Source organism: Excalfactoria chinensis, chromosome 1, assembly GCF_039878825.1.
Source record: "Excalfactoria chinensis isolate bCotChi1 chromosome 1, bCotChi1.hap2, whole genome shotgun sequence".
In the NCBI taxonomy this organism is placed as follows: domain Eukaryota; kingdom Metazoa; phylum Chordata; class Aves; order Galliformes; family Phasianidae; genus Excalfactoria; species Excalfactoria chinensis.
In genome coordinates this window covers 135,970,919-135,997,930 of record NC_092825.1, presented here as the reverse complement: position 1 = coordinate 135,997,930, position 27,012 = coordinate 135,970,919, and the positions used below count along the sequence as shown (strand labels likewise).

Below are 27,012 nucleotides of genomic sequence, written 5' to 3'. Positions count from 1 at the left end.
TCTGGCTTCCCCACCAGGATTAGCATCCGCGGGACCCGTGCCAGGGAAGCAGAGCAGAGGCTCCACGGCCAAAGCTGCGCAAATTAAATATCGGTCTGGATTTAATTGATGTTGAGCTGCGGCGGATGTGAAATGCGAGCTGTGAAAGTTAGAGCCGAGCGTATGAGACAGGCGAGGGGCCCGTCCAGGTTCGCTTGGGGTGATGACTTTCAGCAGGTGATTCCTTTTTCCCTGTTTCGCTCCCAGTCTGCCAAAAGCAGCGGTGGTTTGTGTCTCAGCCGTACGTAACTGGCCGACTTGACTCGAGCCGTGGAAGCCTTGTGGTGTTTAATGAAATAATCCCTTTATTTTCTAAAAGAACCATACGCACTCCCGGCTTTATAAATCCTCTCTCCTCATTTTGTACCGCTTTAATTTTACCAGGTTTCAGAAGGTCAAGAGATTTGTGTAATTGAAGCAATGAAAATGCAGAACAGTATGATCGCTGCTAAAACAGGCAAGGTAAGCTACCTTGGGTCACTTAAAACCATATGCAGCTTGTCAAATAGGATGGAATTTAAAAAGGAAATAAAGGAGGATTCTGGTTGTTAAGGAATTAAGTCTGATTGTTGTAAGTCTTTCAAAGTGAGGTGTCTTTAATTTTTAACATTTACATCTGCTGTGAATGCTGTTAAGCAGTTCCCAGCCGTAGATAGCACAGCAGGAAGTAGTTTTACTGCCTTTAGAAATTCATATAACTCTTTTTCTCCTAAATCATTTGTTTTCTACGACATTACAATGCCACATTGATTTGAAAGGTGTTACAGATCGTTTTCCCAAATACCCCGTTTCCAGAGAGCAACTAAAGGCTGATCTCTTTGCTAGTTAATTCATTAATGGCAAACACTCTCATCTTACCAAACCACGCTCAAGAAGGCATAGAGAGCATTTTTTGTAGGAGGAAGTTTTTCACTGAAGTCTTTCACACAGAGGGTGGTGACACACTGGAACGGGCTGCCCAAGGAGGCTGTGGATGCCCCATCCCTGGAGGCATTCAAGGTCAGGCTGGATGTGGCTCTGGGCAGTCTGGTCTGGTGGTTGGTGACCCTGCAACATAGCAGGGGGGTTGAAACTGGATGATCGTTGTGGTCCTTTTCAACCAGGCCATTCTGTGATTCTATCGTTCTATGAGAACAGTCTTTTTTATTATTGGCCCCCTGAGCAGGGAACTGGGTAGGCTTGCATTATAGAGACCCCATCTGTATGGGGTGCTGTCAGCCCCCAGGGCAGGGCGTCAGAGCATTCCTTTGCTGGATTGTAACGTGCAGCCTGAATCCATCACCTGGGCAAAGCCTGATTCAGCCTCTGCACAAGGAGAGAGAGCAGAGTCATCAGGAGATCTGGATTTTTTGTTCTCCTAATCTCACCTTTCCCAGCAGGTCCCAGCCCATCTCTGGACCCTCTGCTCTCCCTGAAGTGAAGCCATTTTTTTTGCTAAAGAGAATAATAAGAATGATAATAGAAAGATATCTTGCAGGGTTCATTAGCCCAGAGGGAGGCAGCAAGGAGCCTGACTCCAGGGCAGACCGGGTTAGGCATTGGCAAGATTTGCTGAGATCTGAGGATGGGTTTCTATGCCAAGGACTGTTTGTGTGTTTACAAGAAAGGATGATTTGGCACAGCACTGAAATTGTCACCAAGGCTTGGACCAGGGCTTGCCTCTTCCAGTACGTTTCATGCAAAATTGGGTCTTGAGGAAATAAATGCGAGGGAGGGGGGGAAGGAGAATGTACTTTCTCCTGTTGCTCTTACATTGGCACTCTATTATTTTCTTTCATGCATTAATTCCTACATAACTTATTTTCTCACTTGATTAATATCGTATGGCATTTATTTTCCAACTGTGCTTCTTTTGTTTAACCCCTTCTTGCTGCTCTTTGTCTCCACTGCTTTTAACCAGTGAGTATTTGTGACCCAAGTGCTACTGCCACCTTCCCTCTACTTTAGTTTTTCCCTTCAACCTTTCCTTTCCCCACCAAGGTGTGCTGCGTCCCAATGACCTTGTCAATGACCTAATCCCGCTTGCCCTTCTCCAATGAATAAATAGTCCCCGCTACTGTGCACATAAACACCCCATTTAGTGAATTAGTCCTTTCTAAACAGAAATCTTTGCCCCACTCTGCAGTGCGAAGCCATAGCTCAGAGTGCTAAAGGATCCTGACCCCTCCTCAGGAATGGGATGTTTGGCTTTGGCTGTTAGCCCACTTCTTTTTGTTTTTTTTATGCATTGAAATTGTGTTTTGAAACTCAGTTTGTTTGCCTTCAGCTGGAGGACGTCCATTTTCCTTCCCCATCTGAATTCCTTTTCTTCATCATTCCCCTTCCTGTTTATAGTTGAGAGAAACGTGGGTTTGTCCACCCTGAGCTCACCCCGTGCAGGTGGTTTAGCAGTGAGGGATGGGGAGCAAGTTGTGGCCGGGCAGAGGAGCGTATGGCCACTGCCAGCATATAGCAGAAATCACTGAGGAGGCTGAGACACCAGTGAGCTACAGCGTGTGCTGAACTTTGGCTTCGTAAAGCAAGAAAAGAAAGAGGCAGAGTATCTCTCACACTGCTTTAATCTCCTGAAAGACGAGTCTCAGGAATTGGGTTGGCTGTGTAGGTATTGATTTGGAAATAAAGCTCTTTCTTGTATATCTTGTGAAGTTTTCGCCTGTCAACAGTACTCAGCTTCATTTCTTGGACAACGCTGTGACTGTCTGTGCGGCACACCCAGAGGTGCACCTACAGCTCACAGGGCTGTCTGCTGTCACACTCAGATGCGGGCAGTCGTGCAGCCCCATCAGCCTGATTTTGGGTGCGCTGCGGGTTCCCTGTAGGAGCCTCAGTTAGCATCAGGTGACTGAACCAGGAGAGCTGCTGAATGAGTCTTGGTCCAACAACTCGGGTACCTCAGTGGGAGCTCTGGATTAACACCGCAAGCAAACTCTAACGCAGAGCTTCAGATATCTTCTGAGGCTTCATGTGCTAACACGTTTCATCAATTTATAGAGAAGATGAGGGCCTGTATAGGACATACTATACTATGTTCATTCAGTCAAAGAACTCATCTACTGATGTAGTTGCATTTATTTGACAAGTGTAACCCTTTGCCAAGTTCAGTTACATTAAAGGATTCCAGCTCGGATTTGAATCAATTTCTCTCAGCAGTGCAGGGATTAAGGGAAACCCAGCTTCATGGCTGCAGCCCCAAAAGTCACTAATACTTCCAGTATGTAATCCATGAAATACCAGAATATTGTACCGTAATGTCCAAGCGTGGATGCTGAATACTCAAACTGTCTTCTGAACGGTTTAAAGCTATAGTGTGAACTTAATGACCGTGCAGTCCTACGCACTGATATTGTTTCTGTTTCTGTGCTGTAGGTGAAAGCAGTGCACTGCAAAGCTGGTGATACCGTTGGCGAAGGAGATCTGCTGGTGGAACTGGAATGAAAGGTTGCCTTCCCGCTGTTGAATTAGCTCAACCTTGGTCATTTCCATCCATGAAGTAAAATTAGAGCAATTCAAGACGGACGATGGGCCTTCCTACGCAGATGATTTTGTAGAGCCATATTTATTGTATCAGCGGTTAAGACAGCAAACACAGATGTTAAACCTTGGCAACAGATCCCAGATTTTTACTTCCAGAAATACTTGTACATAACCTTTGTAATTCTTTGATTTTTCAGGATCAAGTAGAATCAATAAAACAGCCATTTCTGCTTTCAAACAGGAAAAGCTGCTTTTTTTAAAAAAAAAAAAAAGAAAACATAACAAAAGCCTGAAGCTGATTAATCTTCTCCATGGTAATCTCACCGGTTTGAGGCCCCAGCCAAATCGTACGGAATGGTTGATAGGAGCGACAAATTAACCACTGAATGGACTCAGCAGTTTCCTAAACTCTGTGTAAGTGCTGAACAATTACTGCTTACATTCTGGTCAGACTTATTGTAATATAGTGAAGCCTTTGTCCAGACTAGCTTTAAATTACGGGTTAGATGTTTTATTTTGCTACTGCAGACTTTCCCTTGTATTTTCACTTGCAGCTCTAAGGGAATTTTCCCTTTTATTCGGACTCTGTACTCAAACACCCTCCCCTTCATCTTCTTTCTCTTGGTCACTGGATACAGGGCCTTCCAGGTGTGGGTCTCAAGTCCCCATAGCAGCCCCTCAGGCCAAGCACGCTGCCCCCTGGGCTCCTCTAGGGCAGGAGATCCACGTGTGTGACCTCTTGTTGTGCAGGGGCTCCTTCTAAAGACTCAGTGAGGGATTTGGAGCGTTCATAACATCAGAGCTTTGGAGAAACTGAGGCAGAGACCATGCAGCCTTTCCTAGGAATGTCCTTGGTGCCATCTTGCCTGCTCCAGAAGGGGCACAGCTCAGGCTCTGCAGGTTGCCCTAAACTGAAGCACGATGAAAAGATTTACAAAATGAATGAATGTTCTGCTTGAAAAGCATTTCAGAGTTCGGCGTCCCTGCTGCAGAAGCACAACCTCTCAGTCTGTTTTGATGCTTGAATGGCAGCAGTGCCCATTACTAATGAAGTTCAGGCCCGTTCCTTACCCCGGCTCTCTGTGCTGATCTCTGGCCATCCCAGAGCTCCTGCCAGTGAAGCAGAAGTACAATACAGTTCAGAACAGTCCCCTTGGTACACTTCATTGTACTCTGGCTCACTGCACGACACACATTCCCCGTTCACAGCCTTGTCCCTGCAGCAGCTTTGCAAATTACACAATGTCAGTGTACCAAACGCTGCAGCTGATGGAAATAAAAGGCACAGCAGTGCAACAACACAGCCACAGTATCCCTGGATTGTACAGAAGCCAGCACAGTTGGTTGGGTCATGAGGACAGTAGTCTTTAAATGTTGCAGTAATCACATATAGGTCCTATTTTATTTCTTAATAACATGATTAAGGATCTTTCCTCCCCGTAGGAAATCTAGTCTGCATACAACTGCTAGTTCTGCATTTAAGTGCTTGGCTCAGCTTCACCTTAATAGTGCTCAATGCAGCTGCAGCCAGTGCGGTGCAGTGGGCAGCTGAAGTCAGGTTTGCTTTTCTGGCCCTCGGCATCCAGATCCCAGTCACTCGGTGAACTGAAACGGTACCTAAAGCGCTTAACTGAGGATGCTAAATGAAACATAACCATTTTAAATGGAATTCACTTTAATAATTCTTTAATGGTTCTTTACAGTATCTCATAAAACTAAACGCGTTTTAAAAATAATCATCGTGAAGTAAGAATAGTCATCTCTGAAGATCCCTTCCCTTTATTTCTACAGCAGTGTTGTATTCTTCCCAAAGCACAGACTACCTGTGCGGTCATTTTTTCCCCCCACAGACATTTGCTTGCTGCTTGGTTTACATTCAGTAGCCTACCATTACAGGACAATATTAGACGTGCGTTTTATTTTGCTCGCAGATATGATTTTTTAAAATCAGTTTTAGCTGTTAGTACGATAACGTCATTACTCCACCCAGCTTATGGAACACACGTGATGAATTTATCAGTTCAGGCAAGAAAGAATTAGTGTGTCCATCTGTCTTCCACTCACCTCAGCCATGCACTGAGGTGAAGGGGTGGGGGGAGGCAGGAAAGAACATAAATTGCCTCATTGATGTGCACAAACACAGTTATTTTGGCCATCATGCTGCCAAACCAGTTAGGGTGGGTTAGTGGGAGCACAAGGCTGTGCCAGTCTCTAGGCCTACAGCACTGCAGCACTAGAGCCAGCGTGCCCAGGTCTGGGAGGTTACAGATCTGGGGATTTAAGAGAAAGGCATTATGGGGTTGCTGGAAGGGCTGCCACACAACACCTGCTTAGAACTGTCTTCGCAGGGCCGTGCCGGCTCAATCTCTGTTCTCTCGTAGCACGTAGGAGAGGCCGTGGGTCCCGGAGGAATCGTAATTGTCATGGTAGGGCAGCTGGACCCACTCAGGCTGGTAGGTGCTGGTGTTGTACACAAAGCACTCTATCACCCCGCTGCTGGCTGGTCGCACCTCAGCTGTGCCGCTCTTCCCCTCCCACTCCACCACCTCGATTCTCATGGTTGTGCGCTGGTACATGTCCGGGCAGCCTTCGAATTCATCAAGGAACCGCAGCATCTGGTCATCCACAGTGTAAATCTCCCCTGCGATGTGGTATCCGCTGCCCGGGATGTTGAGCATGTAGGGGATGTTGTACTTCCCCGCGATCACCAGAGGGTATTTTTCCACTGTGCGGCCCCTTCCTTGGTACTTTGCGATCCCCTTGGCGGTGTTGATCATGTGCTTGTAGTTGGGCTGGCCCTTTTTAAGCGTGCCGTACACAAAGACACGAGCCATCGTACCTGCAAAAGCAGCAGAGGGACAAAGGCGGATGTTACGTATGTGACTGGCCTTCTCGAAGGAGAAGGTCTGATTTCTGGGTGCTTCTGTGCAGAGCCAGGAGTTGGAGTCAATGATCCTTATGGGTCCCTTCCAACTCGGGGTATTCTGTGATTCTAAGGAAGACACGCCAGAAGCCAACACAGTGCTGAGCTTCAAGCTTTCCTTGAGGTTTTTCTGCCTCTCTCACTGGAGGCAGAAAAACTGTGCTGCACAAAGTATGATGCCACGCTCCGTAACACACCAAAAGCAACCCAGGGAGCCATCCCAGTGATAGGAACAAGTTCCAATTAGTGCATCCTTCATGGAAGAAAACAACAACCAACCAAGCAACAAAATACCCCAACGACAACAAAAAGGCACGGTTCAGTTCAGCTACGCAAGCACCTTACTATACTGCTCTACTGCATTTATGGTTTAAGTAGCCCCAGCCATGTCCAGGTAGTGTTAAAACTGCAGAAGTAAAGCCAAAGGACAATTTTGCCCCTCCTTGGCAGAGGGGCTGGTTTTAAAGGCTGTAGCGATGAACTTTTCCTCATCCCCAGGTCTGTGCAGCCCAGCACAGCGTGTGCCTCCCCTTCACCATGGCAATATTCAGGATTTGAGAAACAACATTATGTTCAGAGACAGAGGTGCCTGGTTTCAGTTCAAGTATCTTGTTTCATGGTAAAATAAAGCACAGTGGCATTAATCATCCCAAAGCAAATTAATGCATTCAAACTTGCCGTCATGTTGCGCTGTATTTGCATACATTTGGTGGTGAGCATTTTTGATGTCAGCAATACCAACTTGGATACACTCTCAAAAAAACAACCCCGAACAAACAGGAAAGCACAATAAGAAGCACAATGCTTGTAGCTGCAGCAAAGCTAACACTGTGCAAACTGGGACATCACTCTGCCCGACCACAGAGCTGCCTGCCCTGAAAGGGAATGAAAAGGCTGGAACATCAGCCCTGGAAAAACAAGTGCTGTGCTGCAGAATGAGGTGGCCTGGCAAAGGCTTGGGATAAGTTCAACCTGTTGTAGGGTCGCTTCAGGGATATGCTGAAGGCTTCCCGCAGCCCCAGCACCGGGTCCTGCTGGCTGGCTCTGCCTGCTGAGCGCCGGCAGAGCTGGGGAGGCCACGTCCAGCTGAGCCAGGGCTGCTCGGAAGCTGCCGTCGCGAGCACAAGGACGTGTTTGTCTCGCCTGTTCAGGGAAAGGGAAAAACAACATTTCTCTTTGGTGCTTTCAGTGACTCCCAGCTGACAGGCCTCCTTTACTGACTTGATGAGGGCAGGCCAGGCGACGGTGTCGTCAGGAGCACCTTCACCCCTCTTGTCCGGGTGAGCAAAGCCAATGCTATTTCCATTTGTTTACCTTGGGGACGGACTGGGAGGCAGGACCCTGTTAGTATTTCAGCGCTAACAAAAATGGAAGATCCATCCTGAAGTCTTTTTTAGATGTGCCCACGTGCCGAACCATCTCTGCCTGCAGTCACATCTTCTAAGCACATGAAGCTCCATTTGTTGCTGAACAACATCCAGAGTTTGAAAAATCTATAAAAACTAACTGGAGGCAAAAAATAAATGGGCTTTATTTCAGCTATTTATTCTTAATTTAGCAGGTAGGTCAGCTGGGTTATCCAAAGGGTACATTACCGGCCAAGAGGAGCATCATTTACAATCACCAGGCCTTTTAACAGGTAGCAAAGCAGCTTCTCCCTTAATGAGTTTCTCTCTGCAACAGAATAGTTTTCCAGCAAAAATGGTGCGTGCCTCTATTTACTGGCAAGCAGCTTTCACTTAAGGAAAAAGGCCACACTGATTTGTCTCAGTGTTTTATCAGATATACTCCAGCGTAATCTATCCTTCATGACATAAATGAGTTTTTTCAGATGCAGCTCATTCCCTCACAATAAAAAGGACATTAATATTCAGTTCGTCCGACTCCCTTTTATAAGAAAAATCATTACCTTTCAGACTGTGTTTTGAATAACAAACAGAGATCTTTCAGGAAGAAACTTGTCCCAGTGGGGATTGGGAAAGGATCAGAGTTAAGCACTGAAACATGCAATTAATTCCCATTAGGGGATTAGGGCACTCGTGCTCACTTTGAATCGGAAAAATGAATTGTGAATTAAATTGTTCACAACCAAGAGGTTACTTGTCAGAGTTAATAAGTTACAAAATAAAAAGGGAAAACCTAAAACACATATAAAAAGCTTAATGCCGAGTGTCGCATCTGTAGGAAAAAGATACGCTTTATTTCCATGAAGCTAAGAGCTCTCCTTACTGTATATCTGAAGATAAGCTTCTGAGAAGTTTTCAGGGTTAAAAAGGTTACACAGAGATGGAGCTTCCAAGCCCCAGACTCGCAGCACTTCCACAGCTGTAACAGAAGAAAGCTGGTGACCAAGCTTCCCCTTGCCCTCCATGGCCACGGATGGCCCTGCCATCCACCTGGGGTAAGCTCAACACGCTGCCTTTGCGTATGTGTTACTGGGCTGCTCCACATCCAGCACAACTCCAAGCGCTCAGATCTGTGCTTTCAAACTGTCCTCAGCCACCTTGTGGCAAGGAGAGCAAAGAGCAGGACTTGTATTTCAGGGTCATTGCACAGTGGTTCGGCCAGCAGCAGCGCGTCACTGGGCGGCTGGCTGTGCCACGGGAAAGCGGCCTTCCTCACTTAATCTGGTTTGACACTTCAGACCTCTGCTGATCTACCTCAGAGAAAAAAAAAAGAAACAATAATAGAAATCAGATTCTATACTAGGTGGTGGATGCCAGGACAAAACAAACCCATTCAAAAGGTTCTTTCATGAAATATTCACGCTAGAATCATTAAAATTTAACGGTGTGAGGAAACGCGAATGAAATCTGTATGTCATCTCTCCCAACTCTTTCTTTCAACTACAAAAGGCAGACGGGCGGCCTGCCTGTGGGCCACGTTACTGCTCCCTTTGCTATGTGGGATGCAAAGATCAGAGGATAGGGGGCTGCCTTGGGGTCAGGAGGGCAGGAGATGTGGGGGTGAGCCTGGTTGTGGGGTTACAGGGCCCCATCCCAGCCAAGCTGCTGGGTCCTGAGCTGGGGGCACGGCCTTGCCTCCCACCAGCTCAGGCCATAAGCATCCTTTTTGCCATGGTTCCAACAACTATTGCATCTCAGTAGCTTTTTGGGATAACTAACAGGAGCACTGTGTGCCTCACGCTTGCTCCACGGCCTTTTGTGGTTGTGGTAGCAGCGGGTTTGGGTTTTATTTTGCTGAAGCTTTCCCTTGCAGCTCAGAAAGTATCCATTTCTCTCCCTCCATACAGTAACACTATTTTCCCTTGAGAAAAATTCTTAGCGCTGGCTCAGTGACCAGATATAGTTACACATTAATTCTTCAGAAGTTTCTTAAAACTGTAGGAAACAGGTGAAAAAACAAAATGCCTTGAACTTTAAACTTGAGCCCAGTCTGTTTGAATGAAGCGAGTTTTAAGGTCACTCTTCACTCAATGCTAACTTTCAAGCAGGACTAACATGCCAGAGAGGGCTCATGGGACTGCATCCTGTTGGGCCTTTGATGCTTTCATTTTGTTACTCGCTATTTTCTTTATAGCACAGACAAGGGCTTCCTGCCCGGGCCGACCCCTTTCCAACCTTGCTGAATACCTCGGAAAAGTTTATGGCAAGACACCTTTCTTACATTAACCACAGAGGCACCAGCGAAACGATGGCTCCTTTGAAATCCAGAGGTTATGGTCTCCTCACAGCAGTTGTTCGGTCAGAAACTGTGAGGTGCTGGTTTGTGAAAACAAACAACAGTATTCGGTGACCAGGGCCGTGTTGGACACTACCAGGCACTACCTGAAATGGCACTTAACCTGCTTCAAAGATACTTCTCCTCTCACCCTTGGACAGCTTATATCTCCAAACCAACAAACGGGCTGCACCAAAGCGTGAGCGTCCCAAGGATGTTTTGGGTCAGAACAAGCAGCAATCATATTGCTGCTCACTTTCCTGGCACTGACTTGGCATCAGAGCCCATACCTGCTTGAAACTCTTTGCAATTGCCTATCAGACAGAGAAATCTACTCAGCTAACTTTCTTTTTATAATACATATATTTTTTTCTTTTACTATTACCAGGAAGAGCTTAATTCTCAAAGTGAACATTAACAGCAGGTATATAGGGCTCCAAATGTCAATTGGATAAAGCCAGTATACAGAAAACGATGCTGGGGCATGATGCAAAATATGCTGGATGCATTTTTAGACTAATTAACATGCTAAACTTCTAGACAACGCAGAGACAAGAAGGGATTGCAAGCACATGAAGAGGACAAGAGTAGGAAGAAGACAGTGGAAAGACAATGGAAGTGAACAAATTGTGTTAGTAAGAAATAGCTGTCCCCATGATACTTTATGAGTACTATGGCTGTTTTGCCATAGGACAACATTATATAAGCCAAAAGATGACTATATCAAGTTTTTGACACCACAGTTCAGACATTTGTGGACTACAAAGGTAGTTAAAATGAGCTCAGGGAAGATCACTGAGAAAATAAACCACGGGCTCTTATTTTGAGGCACAGACTGAACAAGCTGTTCAGCTTGAACAGGAGCTAACAAGGACCAGCTACATATACACGTGAAGATTTTACAGAAGAGACAAGTGGTTCTCTATATACACAAAATTTATGTATGGAAAAGTTAACTTAGACAGAAACAGCTTTCCAATCATAAAAGCAGGCAAGGCCTAAGAATGACCACAATAAGTCACAACAAAAATAAGCCCGGTGTTTCACGTGTGACATCCAATTTCAGATAGCTCAGAAAGAGCCTAAGAACACAAACTGCTTTGGGTTTTTTCCTTGCAGCCCGCTAGCTTCATCTGATGGCTCCTCCTCCGAGTGCTCTCTGTGCACCTCTTCTGTGCCACCACTTTGTCAGCCCTTTCCCTTTTCTAGGCTGAAAAGTCCTTATCTATTTCTGAGATTGGGGAACTGGAATTGACATCTTCAAGGATGGATAAACCATGGATTTATACGGTAATATAACTCACATTTCCAGATTGATGTGCTGGAAGAGCATTGCAATACCTCAGCATCCTATTCTTTAATGGCAACTGTTATGAGAAACATTTCCAGACTATCCAAGAGTGCTGAAGACTTGAAAACAAGCAGTTCTGAAAAGAGAACTTTCTCCAAGCTCTCCTGGGTACTACAGTTAATCTTGCCTTACAGTATGGTAACATACTAGGTGACTTCTCAAAACCCTTCTCAACTTTATGTCAGGTACATGACATTTAAATGACACTGACAGAAATATCTTTTGGGAAGTATTCACTATGGCCTGTAACAATAGGACAAGGTGTAATGGTTTTAAACTGAAAGAGGGTATATTTACATTATATATTGGATCAGGATGCCCAGAAAAGCTGTGAGTGTTCCATCTTTGGAAGAGTTCCAATTCAAGTTCAATAAGCCCTAGGCAACTTAGTCCAGAGGGAGGATGGGACTGAATGGTTTTTAAAGACCCTTCCAGCCCAGACCATTCTGTGATTCTCTGTCTTCTATGTGCATCTCTAGCTGTGTTGGGTTTACAGGGCAGGAGTTTGGTAGCAGGGAGCTGCAGAGGTGGCCTCTGCAAATGGAGCCCAGCAATGCCCCGTGTCAGAGCAGAGCTGGCACCTGCTGCTGCCAGAGCTGAGCTGTGGGAGCACAGATGGAAGGAACAGAAAAACTGCTGCCCAACAGCAGCTGAGAGAGAGGAGTGAGAAAAGTGAGATAAAAGCCCTGCAGCCATCCAGGTCACTGCAGGAGGGCAGGAGCTGCTCCGGGTGCGGAGCAGCAGCTCCCTGCAGCCCAGGAGAGGCCCATGGAGGAGCAGGTTGTCCTTCTGCAGCCTGTGGACACAACACAGAGCAGATCTCCATGTGCAGCTATGGAGAACACCATGGGGCAGCAGGGGATGGGGCCTGAAAGAGGTACAGCCCATGGATACCTCACAGGAGCAGCCTGGGCTGGAGCTGCAGCCCATGGAGAGCAGGAAGGCTGGAGGAGCTGCGGGCTGGGGGGACTGATGTAAAGAAGTGCTTGAAGAGTGGGCCCTGTGGTACAGAGCTGTGTTGGGGCAGTGCTGGCAAAGCTGCAGCCTGTGGGAAGTTCATGCAGGATGAGTTTGGGAAAGACAGCATTATGGGAGGGACCTCATGTTGCAGCAAGGATAGAGAGGGATCGTGTAGGTGCAGCAGAGACAAAGTGTCTCCATTCCTATTCCTCTTTATCACTTAGAAGTAGGAGGTAGAGGGTGGATGTCAGGGAGGTATTTGCAGTTTGCTTTTAGTTTCTCACTGTTCTAGTCTGTTACTAACAAGCAACAAATTAACCTCTCCTGTGCTGAGTCTGTTTTGCCCACGATGAGAATAGGAGAGTGATCTCTGTCCTTACCTCAACCTTTTTCCCATCCTACATTGCTCCTCTTGTTCTATTGAGGGAGGGAGTGAGAGAGCTGCATAGTGGTACTTAGCTGCCTGTTGATATTGAAGCACTCCACTAATACATAGGCTTAAATTGTTTTATCTGCACAAAAGGTGACAGAAGAAAGAAAACTAGCTTCAAATGCCAGATCTTCATCACAGAAGAACAAGGTAGGCAACAACTGTTGATGCTGCAGCCCTGTTGTGCTAGCCTTGCTCCTGGTACTTTCAAACACCGCTGTGAATTTGAAGTGGGTTCTGCAATTGGCATGCAGGGCATAGCACAGTGATTCAAACTGCTGACATCCTGAGGCTCAAATGCAGTCTGAAGCTGGGACGGGTTTTCCCAGACCCTAGCAAGGTCAGCACACTGATTTACATGCCAATACTCAGAACGTTCAGTCAGCTGTTTTCGATCGGGAAGAGCATCTCAGCCTGTGAAACGCCGGCAAACACTCTGAGTACCTAAGCATGGGAACTCATTTTTCTATGCTGAAAAGCTGGTGAGGGAGAAAAGATCAGGTTTGTGCTAGATCGCAAGGTGCCGTTCCACAAAGCAGCGCTGGAACGGGATGTGGAAAACACCGCACAGTAACACTTTGTATGGAGCAGAGAGATGCCCGGCTGGTCCCAGTGCAGCAGTACCTGCTCTGCGGAGGCTCCATTCCCTCATCCCTCAGAGATGGGGCTCAGACTGGAGGAAGCTTTTCAACAACAATCAGCACAGCAGCCTCCCTGGCCACACACACCTTTCAGCTGGCCCAGTGTGGGCGATGCTCAGAGCCCCAGCAGCCTGTGAGTCCCGGGTGACACAAGAATCCATGTGGTGTCATCTCAGGCCTTGTCATGCAGTTGGCAGGTGAGACAGCAGCGAGCTCCTGGTGTAATAGTAAGAGATGAGCAGGGAGAGCAATTCTGTACTGGCTGCAGGGTCATATAATACTGAATTATTGTTTCCTTTTTCCTGGGAACCAGCTACCTACATCACTGTAGATGAGTCACTGAAACACAAACCTTTGATAAACTTGGCAGAAATTAAGAATTAGAAAATCCTGACAGACTTTATTTTCAGCCTATGATTCCTTGGGTAGGCAACTTCTAAGGGCCAAAGAAAGGTAATTCACATACATTTATAGCATTCATAGAATCACAGAATCGTAGGGGTTGGAAGGGACCTCCAGAGATCATCAAGTCCAACCGCGCTGCCAAAGCAGGTTCCCTACACCACGTTGCACAGCTCGGTGTCCTGGCAGGTCCTGAATATCTCCATAGAAGGAGACTCCACAACCTCCCTGGGCATTTATGTATACACATAACATTTCTATGCAGAGCCATGCTTTTCTTGGAAAATATGATAGGCCCACGAAAAAATAAAAATGAGAAAGATTAAAACCAGCTGTTAAAGAGGAACCACCAGATTTAAATGCAGCCACTATTTTAAGTACTCAGCCAGGAAGGGTACAGACAGCACGGGGTAATGGCCAAGCACGTTCGTTGTGAAGCAGGAACGTACGAAAGGTTGGCTAAATAAAATGGCATAAATATACTCATTAAAAAAACACAGATTAAAAGTATTAATGTGAGCGTACGTATGCCACTAACTGGGTGAAAAGGCCCTTCTTGACACTGTGAAGAGCACAGGTGAGGCCAGTAATGTGCACAGAAGGAAAAGTGGGGTACTGAGAAAATAATGTAGTACAGCAGTAATATGATCTGTTTGCTATGATAGCTCTGAAGCAAGTCAGACCACTGTCTGGAGACGGCCAATGGACAAACACTGGAAAAGTTAAAACAAAAAATATTCAACACATCCTCCTTCTGTGATATTCTCCTTTTACCTTCTTTAAACTTATTCAGGTCAATTTCTTTAAAGCTAAGAAACTGATACTGAGGGAGCCTCGAAGCATCCTTTCAGGTTGTGAACAGAACATGTGAGAGAGTAATACTTAACACATGAAATACAGGAAGAGAAACAAAGCACAAATTCACGGCCATTATTTTATGTGCCTAATTAGTTAAATAACTATGCAAGTCTTGCTTCAATAAGTTATGTGTATTGGGTAGTTTTGTTTAATAAAAAGACCTCTTTCTCATGTAGTGAATTTCAGCTTACAGCTATACATGTCGAAAATAAAAACCTAATCCATACCTCAGCACTAAATCTCTCCCCACCATTTTCTAGTATAATAAAAGGCAAAATAAAACAGATACATCCAAACTACAGAACTGCCGCTCTGCTACACTAGAGGGCTCGAATCCCGGGAGTTGGACTCGATGATCTCTAAGGTCCCTTCCAACTCGCACGATACTATGATACCATGATACAGAGAACCAACACCAACAGCAGGTGTATGTAATCACTTCAGTCCCACTGAAGCATATAACTTCTGTTTAGAAATTAGTACCAAGTTTACTACAAGAAAAAAAAAAGTCAGATCATCATGAAAACTTAGGAGTTACTTCAGCTTTCCTGATCTTGACTTTTTTTCTCCAAGAAAAAATTGCCTTAAGCATCAAATAGCAAAGCATCCTTATCTAAAAGTAAATGCATTTCCTGGTCTGCCATCTTCTACACTGAAGAAACATATACGTATTCTGGGACCATCTGAAAAACCCATTAAATGGCACTCAGCAATTGCATTCAGCTCCAGAAGACATACTGACCAGAAGCTCCTGTTTGGTGCAAACAAAGATAACCAAGAAGACAAGAAATCCATATGTGCACTGTAAAGATGTGTTGAATGAAATCCTTACTTTCACGTGAGGAGTTGTTTCATATCTGATAGAACATTTGACACAGTGACCTTTGAGAAGGAATTTCTGATCCTAACTTGATGAAGGAAGGAGAACAAAACTGGGAATGAATAAGGATAATAATATGTAATGTGGTTCTGAATGTTAAAAGAAACCTGGATAAATATCTTAAAAAAAACCAGATTCCTCCTTAGACAAGGACAACATGATGGGCTTGGAGAAAAGTAAAAAATATTTAATTTAATATGCAGCAAAACCAGGAATGGAGCAAGTCATAGGAAGGACTGTATATGAATAGTGAGTTAGTTAAGGGAAGATTAAGGTAGCCTACTTTAAAGTACATACAGTCAGCACAGAGAGCAGCTACTGCTCAAATTCCTTGGAAATCAATGCTGTTTTATTTATCAGTGGCCCTGCCAAAGCAAGCAGTTGTGTGCCTGTCAAATCAATGCATGACACATCCTGAGGAGGAGCGGTTCATGCTACAGACATTTCAGACAGCCTATGAACTGTGCAATTGAAATAAGATGTTGGAAGTAAATAGTTGCAACAGCACAAGATATCATCCTCATCAGCTACAGCAGATCCCTATGCAAGCCACCAAAAAACAGCTGTAAGACACAGCCAGAACAACTAATTTGAAGGAAACACCATAAAAGGTATTGGTAAAATCTTACTTAGAAAACTACACCCAAGTGACCTCATCTACATGCAGAAACATCAGTGTAAAGGCACAAGTGCACAGACTGGAGAGCGATTTGTTTCCTTGATCATTCTATTATTTTTAACCCTGATTGATAAATAAATAGAGTTGAAACAGCTTCGGCTTTCAAATAGTCTGTTACTCCTCATTCATATCCTCTTTGTACACTTGTTTTACCTTACAGCAAGCACCTATTACTTCTTCCCCTGTAGCTGCAGATGTCTGCATCTGATGACCTGAAGATTCTAGACATCAGAAGAGTTTCATATTTTCCAGCAACAGAGAATTTTGTGGAGGATTGCACTTCCACAAGCCAGGTGTTCTTCATCCACAATATGATCCTACACCACGATAAAACAAAGTAGCTGAAATAACATTTCTTTTCCATGGGGCAAACCTCAATTTCTCACCGGGAAAAGAAGCAGACAAGGCTGGAGCAAGTGCTGAATGCCACAGGCAAAGGTCTTAAGGTGTAGCCAGCTTTTGACTTGGGCTTTGATCATTTTTATTCATAAAAGGAAAACAAAATTGAACAAATTTCTTAAGCACTTCTCCCAAGGTCTTAACATCTGCCATTTATCCATCCCTTTCCATCAGACGCTTGTCTCAGCAAGGCAAAAAGTCTAACAACTTTTCTCAGAATATTTGAGCTGTGAAAGATATTGCTTGTTCATTCATTATCTGCTTTGGTCCAAGGAATGGGTTTTCAGACCTACTCCAGGAGAATGGGCAGTCCAAGGGCTAAAAGGAGTTGGTGTACAACAGCGCAATACAAAGTCTAGGCCATAGGCCTAAAGCCATGTTACAACCAGATCAAAGGCTGCAATAGCCACTCCATAAAGGAAAAAGCAAATGAAAGTTGTCCGTGGAATCATAAAGTATCCTGAGCTGGAAGGGACCCATGTGCACCATGGAGTCCAACTCCTTGCTCCACACAGGACAACCCAAAAATCAGACTGTATGTCTGAGAACGTTGTCCTCACACTTCTTGAATTCCAACGAGCTTGGTGCCATGTCTACTGAACTGGGGAACCAGTTCCACAGTGCGACCACCCTCTGGTGAAGGGCTGGATTTCCAGCCCAGTCCTCCCCTTATGCAGCTTCCTGCCATTCCCTCCTGTCACTGTCACCAGAGATCAGCGATGCTCCTCTGCTCCCCCTTGTGAGGAAGCTGTAGGTTGCAATGAGATCTTTGCAATGAGGTTTTCACTTAGTCTCCTCTAATTTTATGTCACTTTGTACCGTGGGACCCCAAACTGCACACAGTACTCGGGGTGAGACTGCACCAGAGCTGTGTAGAGACATTCACTTCCCTTAACCAGCTATAGCAATGCCATGCTTGATGCACCCCAAGATAGGATTGGCTTTCCTGGTTGCCTGGACACACAGTTGACTCAGTGTTGCCAATGCTTAATGAGACATTGTTCAATTGCAACTGAGCCTTGAACTCTAGATGACATTAGCAAGGATGAAAATAAGGCTGTGGAGGTGGCCACACTATCTTAAGGGATAACTCATCCATCTCACGTGCCATCACTGAGTTTGCTCAGTCTTTTTTATATACAATCATCTGACATACAAAAATAGCAAAGATAAGCATGCTGCTGATTCAGGACTTGCAGGTAACACTTAGAATTCTTATTTTTTAAGTAGAAAAACGTAGATAATTCCCAAGTAAACAGACAAATACTTACCATGATAAGCTAACAGGGAATGGGTGTCAACACACTCCTACTCTCAAGCACAAACAAGTAAAAGCAACTGTTTCTTCTGGTTAGCAACTTTCCCCTTAATTTAAAGTGAATTTACAGCCACCATTTATTATTTATTTTTAGACTACAACAAGACAGACGATTCTTTGCTAAACACCACGAAGAAATCAGTCAACTTTTAAAACATGATGCTGCTTGCACTGCAAGATCTTGGCCTAGAAGGTCTAAATAGCAGACTAAGCAACTACGGTCTGGGAGTTTCAAGAGGTGGTCCTGGGTGAACACTCCTACACCCTCACATCTAATACGTTACACAACGGAAAGCTGGTTTTACAGATTAACCAATTACCATGTATTTCAACTTAAGATATAATTAACAAATAATTTTAAACATAAACATTATTTCTGAAGCGTTGAGAATATAGTTGAAATATAGCGAGTGGGAGGAATGACCGGGAATCTTAAGGGTAGAGCTTCCATCTCTGTGTTATGGAAGGCTGTGGTTATCCAGAGAAACATAGCACTCTGTTTTTATGGCTGATCTTAAATGAGCTTGGGATGCACTGGAACAGGTTGCCGAGAGACATTGTGGATGCCCCATCCCTGGAGGCATTCAAGGCCAGGCTGGATGTGGCTCTGGGCAGCCTGGTCTGGGGGTTGGTGACCCTGCCTGCAGCAGGGGGGATCGAAACTAGATGATCATTGTGGTCCTTCTCAACCCAAGCCATTCTATGACTCTCTAAAAAATATTATTAAAGAGCCGTTCAGTTCAACTTGATGGTAAAGCTTTGTATTTTGGTTCTTGCAGAAATCAGTCCTTGAACAAAGTGAATAGAATTCATTCTATTCCCATGCCTGAACATCACTCAGTACAGCAATCTATAGCAGCTTCCAATCTTCAAGTATACTAACGTGTTACTATCCTGAACACCATTTGTCCTCGATTTGGCAGCAAGTATGTAGGGACATTTGGAAATCTCAAATAATTTTACTTCTGTGTTAAGCAAATTATCACTTACTGATGCTAATTAAAATAAAAAAAATCTAATCAACAAGAGTTATAACACCTGTACTAATAAAGGCATAGGAAGGAGAGAAACAATACAAGAATGTTGTCTTGTTTGACATGGCTTGAAAAAATGGGTAATGAATAAATCACTTCTGATTTCCAACATGTGAATGCCTATTATAAAACAGATCACTTCAAGTATCGTGAAATGACAAACTTTCACTCGTTTAACGTTTACCTCCAGATAACTCTCAGCTAACAAAAGCGTGCTTCTGAATACATAATGCATTACATTCTTTACTTTCAACACCTGGTGTCAGCAGAATAACGCTGTATATTTGTACGTAAGATGCTCTGCAGTTGTGTGTGCTTTGATTTTAGGGCAGTCATATTTCAAATGAAAGTGGAACCATAGAAAACGATGGGAAATGATGGACATAGATGGATTTAGCAGTTAAGTGACAGATTATCTGTTAACTGGCCATAACAGGCTATTTTAAAAATGAAACAAAGCTGCCAAAAAACCTTCCTCCTTTACTCAAGGTTAAGGACAACACGAAGCAGAGCAAAAAATCATTCTGTACCTCCAAATTTTGAGCAAGACAAATCCTACACTTAATTTGCAAAAAAGCAGAATTCAGCTAAATGCTATTTCATTTTTGTACTGGCAAACCACTTCTTTTCTGTCCAGCTTAGGACAGCTGCATTAATGATCATTATGATTATTTCACTAAGAATAGACAGCGAGGGGTGTGTTTTTGTTTGTAGCAAACTGGATCTCCAAGACACTAAACTAAAAAACCATCAAATATCAGGGATTAAATATACTTTGGTCCTTCTTTCCTTCCACTCTAAGAAGAAAACAATTAAATTAATGGAAAATGCCAAGACAACCACAGTGAGTAATGCTGTACTTCACTACTTTCATGTGAAAGTAAATGCATTTATTATTATTATTTTAACTTTAAACTTAAAAAGATAATGGGCATAGAGGGATGAAAGCTTTCTCAGTTTTTGATGCTTATTCGAAATCCAAACTGGATTCCAGGAGACATTTAGATCAACCAATAGACAATTTAAGTCGTGCTATGTTTCTTACATATAGCTTATTCAAATGCATTACTGAAGGGATCCTGAATTTCAGAAGTGTCATTAATGTCTTACACATGGAAGGCTGTACTGCAACAAATGAATGCAACACTTTAAAGCTGTCAGAAGATTTTGATTCTATTTCAAAAGATAATTTATCAGAAAATTAAAATACTGTGGAATAAGACCGACACTCACTAATTATGAGTTTCCTAAAGAAAACTTTCCAAAAGCTGTATTGCCTTTATTTTCTCAGTGTTTCTATGGATGTGGATATTCAAGTTTTAGTACAGCCATAATGGATTTTAAAGCTAGAACAGAAAGGCTAACACTGACAGCAGGTGAACAATATTTAGTAGAGATTCCTATGCTCCTGCAAGGTGTTTACTACCTCTCAAATCATTTGTGCCAGCCAGCTTTTTGATTACTGAAAACCACATCACTTAAAAGATGGATAGCAAAGCAGCACAGCCCTTAATACTGCAGTCAAACAATACAGCCCTAAATAAAGCAAGATCAAAAGAGAACAGCAGCAGGATCTTCAGATCAAGATACTGATGGAAAAAACAAAACCTGAAAGCAGAAAAAAACCCACCCTCAACCCTGAGAAGAGGGATTCCAAATCATTAATAAAAAAAGAGCTTTCCTCCCAGTTAACAGATGGTTATAAAAACGACTTTTTAAAGAGACTAACTAGGTCTGGTGGGCTAATGAAGTTAGACATGTTTTACACGCACCATCTATTTAACAACTCCGCTTGTTCTCCAGCTTCTTCAGTATTTCAGAAGGGAGAAGGGAGAAAAAACAAATGAACTGTTTTAGGACTCTCTGGCCCCTCATCTCTTCTGGAAAGAGTAAAATAATAACAACAACGAAGATCAATGATTAAAACATAGAGCCCTTTTCTCCCAGACATGCAAGCGCTCTGTGGTCATCTCAACAAGCATGTACTTCAACTTGACAAGATCAGGAGCAGAAGCACAGCTGCTGAGGTAATATGTAGGTCAGAAAAGTTTGTCTGGCTACTCTTCTGAGATGCTCTAGACATCTCCTCCCTGACCCGCACTCAGTGGGAGATGCTGATCAGAATGAACTGCCTGGATGATTGGGAAAATACTGCCAAGACAGACCTAGGAGACAGCATTTATATGGAGACGCTCACTTTTTCCATCATTAATTCAAGAACCATAGAACTGCAGGGTTTGGAAGGGACCTCTTTAGGTCATCCACTCCAACCTCCCTACTAAGCAAGTTCCCTACAATAGGTGGCACAGGAGAGTGTCCAGGCAGGTATCGAATATTCCCAGAGAAGGAGGCTCCACAGCCTCTCTGGGCAGCCTGGTCCTGAAAAACAATGATACTGGTCCTGAAAAACAATGATCTTTATCTAGAGGAGGTTTTTGGTTTTATTTAATCTTGGCCTTGGAAGAACGCTTCATACTGTCACTCAAGACATTCTCCTAAGCAAGCCAGAAAATACCCATGATTTAACACAAACTGTTGGTACTCAGATTAAAAATTGGTTAGAAATATGCATAAAATTCAGTACATTCATTCAGGTAGCAGAGAAATATTGGCAATGAAGATACTGACTCACGTGAAAGATGCAGGTAATACCACAATGCAAAAGGCAGTGCACGAAACTAATCTTCTGCCCTGCAATTCCCTGCAGAGCTACTGCTCTGCAGCAGCAATTCAACCAAGGTCAGTGCTGAGTTCCAAGATTAGTCAGGAATACTCAACTGCATAAACAAAATCTGGGGAAAGATAAGCTTAACAGAAGCTCTGCAGAAATAGATTTGGCAGTTATAATAATCATGAACTCAGCATGAGTCAACAATGTGGTACTCTTGGAAAAAATATCCTAATGTTTATGTACAAACAAGTGCATCATTAGTAAGACACGTGAACATAATCTCCAACTCTGATCTGGTCACAAATAGAATACTACACGCAGCTCTGAGCTCCATACTTCTAAAATGTGATCAGTTGGACAGAAGGGAGAGAGAGTAATCACAGGTCAAGTAAACATGGGGAGGTAAGACTGTACTGTGATCGTTTATTTTAGAGAAAATAGGTCATGTACTAATTAAAGGAAGAGGAAAAAAGCTTAAATCCACATCTACTTTGACAGAAGAACCAATGAACTTAAATTCCAAATACAGATCTTAGGAAAGACTGATTTATCTCCTGGTTACCCAGTGCCTCAGAAAAGCCTAGATCACCTTGGAGGGCTGGGAATTGTCCACTGTCATACTTAGTAATACTAAGCAGCAGGTTAGTCAAATCTCTATCCGAAATAACAGTACTACTTCTGAACTTGTGTTTTGCCAAGGAACTGCATTAGGTAGTCTCTTAGCTCTCCTCCAAAAATGGAGAAACAAACAGCAGGTTAATTCATATGCTCTGCATAGAAAGGAGTGCTAGATTTATGAAGCCTGCATACGAACAGCAAGAAGTTGATGCAGCAGTCCAGCCATTGGATCCCTTCTATCATCACCATGAGAAGAGACTTCCAGAACCCACTCTGAATCTGTTTATAGACAGGTTTATAGACCTGTTTACAGACACTGTGCAATTACTTGACGTTGGATTTTTTTTCCTTCCAAATAGCAATACCCCGGAGAAGTGAGAACAAAATGTTGGATTCCTGCCCATTCCTATTCCACACAGCACCTGACAACTGTACTCAGAGTTATAACCCAAACTTCTACATCCGATGCTCTTGGACCATCCAAATCCTGCTTTTGCACTTTGATGCAGCTTCAAATGGACAAACTGCAACAAGACCAGATGTTCCTAGGAGACATGGGTAAGAGTCCTCCAAGGAGAGGGCATGAATCAAATGTTTCCAGAAAGACTGTTCTTAGTCCTGAAGCTACTGTTGGTTGGAACATGTACACATCTGCCAGACAGAGGGTATGCCCGGTTGAAGGGCAGAGCAGTGCCAGGCCAGCAGTACGTCTTTGCCCTGATAACAGCACTGAAAGAAGGCAAAGTAAGAGAGTGACCCAGGACTCTGCCATCACAGCCTCAAGAACAGCCTGGCAGATCACTATTGCCACTCCCCATTGGAAGCTTTGGCTCCTCAAGTAGAAAGCAGCATAGACTTTTGCCCTTCAGAGTTTGCAAGACAGTCATCCTATTCCGAATACGGAAAATAAAAGCAGCTACAAATCCAAATCTAAAAAAACAGGCCTTCTTTTAATTTTGCCTCTTTTACTTGTTAAATGCTACTGTTTTCAGATCGCAGACATGACATAACTTAGCCATAAGAAGATCTGAAATAATTACTATCAGAGATTTTAAAAATATAAACCTTATTTTGCTTACAGGCATATGTTGCATTTGCTCTATTGATAGCAAGCTGGTAAGACAAATCACTGATACAGATTAATTAAAGTAGTTAATTGGAAATATATACCCTCACACAAGTTTCCTCCAAGCTGTCAATGCGGCAACTTGTAGACAAGACACACCAAGAGCTCTCTAGACACACAGGAGTTAAGTTACTAGAGATTCATGGGTAAATTGTCACAGATGGGCACGGACGTAATCCAGAGTCATGCCACAGGGCTTTGGGGAAATAATAATAATAATAGGTAAGCTAACACACATTTCTTAGAAGGAAAAGCAAGTCATCGACTATATTGTGGTAGCTCAGACAATATGCTAAACAAGTTATAGCAGCAGCAGCAGCTCTGACCACAGCACAGAAATAATAAGGTAGGATCCAAGAAGAGCTGCTGAAGCAAGCAGTAATTTTGTGCACGCAGATATTTTTTACAGATCTCAAGATTATTGGGAAGTTGAATGACCTTCTCTCTTAGCAGACTGTATGTTCCATTGTTATGTTAAAGCTTCCTAACATATTTTTTTCCCCTAACAACACTCCTACAACTTCCCAATTACCTGAAGTCAAAAGTCAGGTGATAAAATGGCGTTGGGCTTCAGTGGTCTTCTGTAGAGATCTGAAGGGGGGGTGAGAGGAATGTCAGAAAACAACTCCTTCTTCCCCTCCCCCACTGACCCCCTATATACAACCTCAATTATTAACCCAAGGAAAGACCACATTACCTGATCTGGCAGAGTCATGAAAGGCAAACTGTCCTAAAGGGAATAAATATCACCTGCTCCTCTCTCCCAGAACCATACCTATCAGGTCACGTGGTTGCTGCACCACTCTGCACAACTCTGTTTACAGTTCAGTTGCATCAACTCTGAAGGTCGACCGCACATACACCCAGAACACTAAGAGAAATGAAATGCATCTAAAGAACATAGAATTGAAAGGCCAGTCACAAGCTTTACACTCTGAATCTTGACAGAGTTCAAAAGGATGGAAAGCACAAAGTTCTTAAATGAATGCATAACTAAAATATTTTCTGAGATTATTCTGTGGTAATTAACAAAATTCTAAACTGAAAATAAAGGCAGATGAATTATAGATCCTAATCTGGTTTTCACATACAGCATCACTGAAATGGAAGTTACATGTAGGACAGATAGACTACAGCTGGACAAATAGCAGAGATCAAATCATTGCTTGAATACATAGAAATCAGAAAAATAACTGCACTGCAAAAATGAATCGTGTACAAAGTTGAAGATGCTCGGTGCCATCCATTAACATAACGTTAATTGTCATTAAGCATACTTAATTAAAAGATCTAATCTACCAGCAGTAAAAGAACAGACTAAATGAGCAGATGGATTCAGATATATTTTGACCTACATTTCTTGATATTTCAGAAGATAAGTAAAGGTAAACATAAATAAGGATAAAAGAGAGAGGAAAAAATAGCCAGACAGGGTATCTCCCTATGAAGCCTCATACTAGAAAAATGGAAAGACACCAAAAAACCTCTTTTCTCTCTTTTTACTGCACCTGTTTGTCTTCTCCAAGATGTTTGACGCTTAATTCTCTAAGCAGGTCTCTTAAAGGTTCACCTAGCTATAAATAATCGCACAACTAAGCGATTCATTATATCTGGAACTACAAGCATGAAATACAGCCCATCGCCTAAGGAGAGTTTAATCAGATGAAACTGTCAACTTAGAATATAATTTAATCTCTTAAAAGTTGCCTCTCTTTTACGCTCAGCCTCTCTTGAATTTGACTCCTGTTGGAGACAGTGATTAAAGAAGAAGATCTGCAGTCCACAGAAGTCAAAAAGATTCTTTGGTTTTTGAGCCTCTTATGTCACCTTCCCCAGAGACACTCTCCCCAACCAGACAAAGTTAATAAGTATATAACTTCATGTTATTTTTCTCATATTTGAAATGAGCTTCAGAAAGATCTGGTTGGATTCACATGCTGAAGGTTTTTATTGCTGGTGTACTGGAACTACATCACAGTAAGCCGTGCAACCTTGGAGCAGGTTAGTGGTCTGATGTGGGAAACATGTATATGTTACGATAAACACCCCGCTGGCATTTATTCCCTATGTAATTTACAGCTAAGGCAAAATTAAGCTGGGGGTTGCACTCCATAAATTACGTCAAAACATTTCTCTCCTTTGTGAATTTCTCATCCAGTGCAGACTTAGCTCTGTGCAGTCCTATCTATTCTTAATCAAGTTATTCTCCTGTTCCCACATCCAAACATAATATTTACCAAACAGTACCACCACATATCACATGTAACACAACACAGAACAGTCCTGTAGACAACAGGGTAGTGTAAGGTAATGTAGTTTTAAAGCTTAGCTTCAAAGTACATGTTGCCACACTCCACCTACGTGCTGTATGTTGCCACACACCATCCCCTTTTAGTGGAAACATTATGCAACACTGAGATTAGATTCTCACTCATTCTACAGGAAGTCTACATTTTGTTGTAAATACTACCTTAAGGAAAAATCAATAGCAGATGACAGATACTCTTCAACATACCCAAATGCCATGTTCACTGCAAGGTTCTATTTTCCACTTTGTAATCTCTAGGTGGAACTCTCATCTCACACTTCACTTTTCCAACTCACTGTACAGTTCATAGAATCACTAAGTTTCAAAAAGACCACTGAGATCATCCAGTCAAATCATCAACCCCTCTCCGCCATGCCCGCTATCCACACCCCACAGTGCCGTATCTACTCTTCTCTTGAATGCCTCCAGGGACAGCGACTCCACCACCTCCCCGTTCCAAAGTACAGTAATTTTCATTTCAGGTTATTACTATGAGTGCTTATACTACGTATCCCTTTCTTCAGGCTTTTTTACATCGTTCTTCCTTTCCCATCAGCTTTTCGTAGCAACCATGGAATTCCCAGTTTCTCCAGGCTGTAACACTGACAAGATCTTGGTGCCTTGCTATAGAAAACCTTTCTCTTGTCCCAGATGACCTGGATAAATGTAACAAGGGAGCGGATTCTGACACTCATTCAACATATTGCCAGTGTATAATCCCATAAAACCTTTGGAATAGGAATATCAGCAAAAGCTAGAGGCCAAAAGAATGTCATCACAAAAAAGAGACATGAGTTATACAAAAGGTAAAAGAGAAGGCCAGTGCTTAGCAGCATAGAGATGGATTGCAGCGGAGAAAGCAATGACACTGTGTCTTAAAAGCAAAAATTATGGAGGTCCTAATGAAGGAATCAATATCCCCTAAAATAAAAATCCCTTCACTGGAAAGCTGCAAAGATGCTGAGAGAACCACTTATTTTATTGGTCAACATCTTCTGGTCACACTTTTGGATTTGCAAACCACCTGAACCTGCAAATTTGCTTTCCTGTACCGCCAATTGATTTTGTAAGTTCCACTTTAGGAATCACAACAAAGACCCTAAATCAACAATTAAAACAGCCTTCGACACTTCCCGTCAAGCTCAAAGCACACCAGAATGTGCTACCAGAATCCAAAATGTTTTATTATAGCACCCACAGCAATTTGCAGGTAATGCAGC

The 27,012-nt window shown here is 43.2% G+C and overlaps 2 protein-coding genes across 4 annotated transcripts in view; one reads left to right on the top strand and one right to left on the bottom strand.

The window, feature by feature from the left end:
- Positions 1-3,755, top strand: part of PCCA (propionyl-CoA carboxylase subunit alpha) — a 260,731-nt gene extending 256,976 nt beyond the window's left edge. Inside the window, exons 23-24 of the mRNA XM_072347043.1 lie at positions 424-501; positions 3,406-3,755. Of these exons, the coding sequence (XP_072203144.1) occupies positions 424-501; positions 3,406-3,474 (147 nt within the window). The 3' untranslated portion in view covers positions 3,475-3,755. The remainder of the gene's footprint in view (positions 1-423; positions 502-3,405) is intronic.
- A 1,413-nt stretch (positions 3,756-5,168) lies between these two features.
- The window catches only part of GGACT (gamma-glutamylamine cyclotransferase), a 28,454-nt gene continuing 6,610 nt past the window's right edge, over positions 5,169-27,012 (bottom strand). For 2 of the 3 annotated variants that reach the window (XM_072347072.1, XM_072347057.1), the window contains one exon: positions 5,169-6,352. In XM_072347072.1, the coding sequence (XP_072203173.1) occupies positions 5,874-6,347 (474 nt within the window). In that variant the 5' untranslated portion in view covers positions 6,348-6,352 and the 3' untranslated portion in view covers positions 5,169-5,873. Of the gene's footprint in view, positions 6,353-24,016; positions 24,076-27,012 lie in introns of all 3 variants that reach the window. The other variant, XM_072347065.1, reaches the window with a different exon arrangement.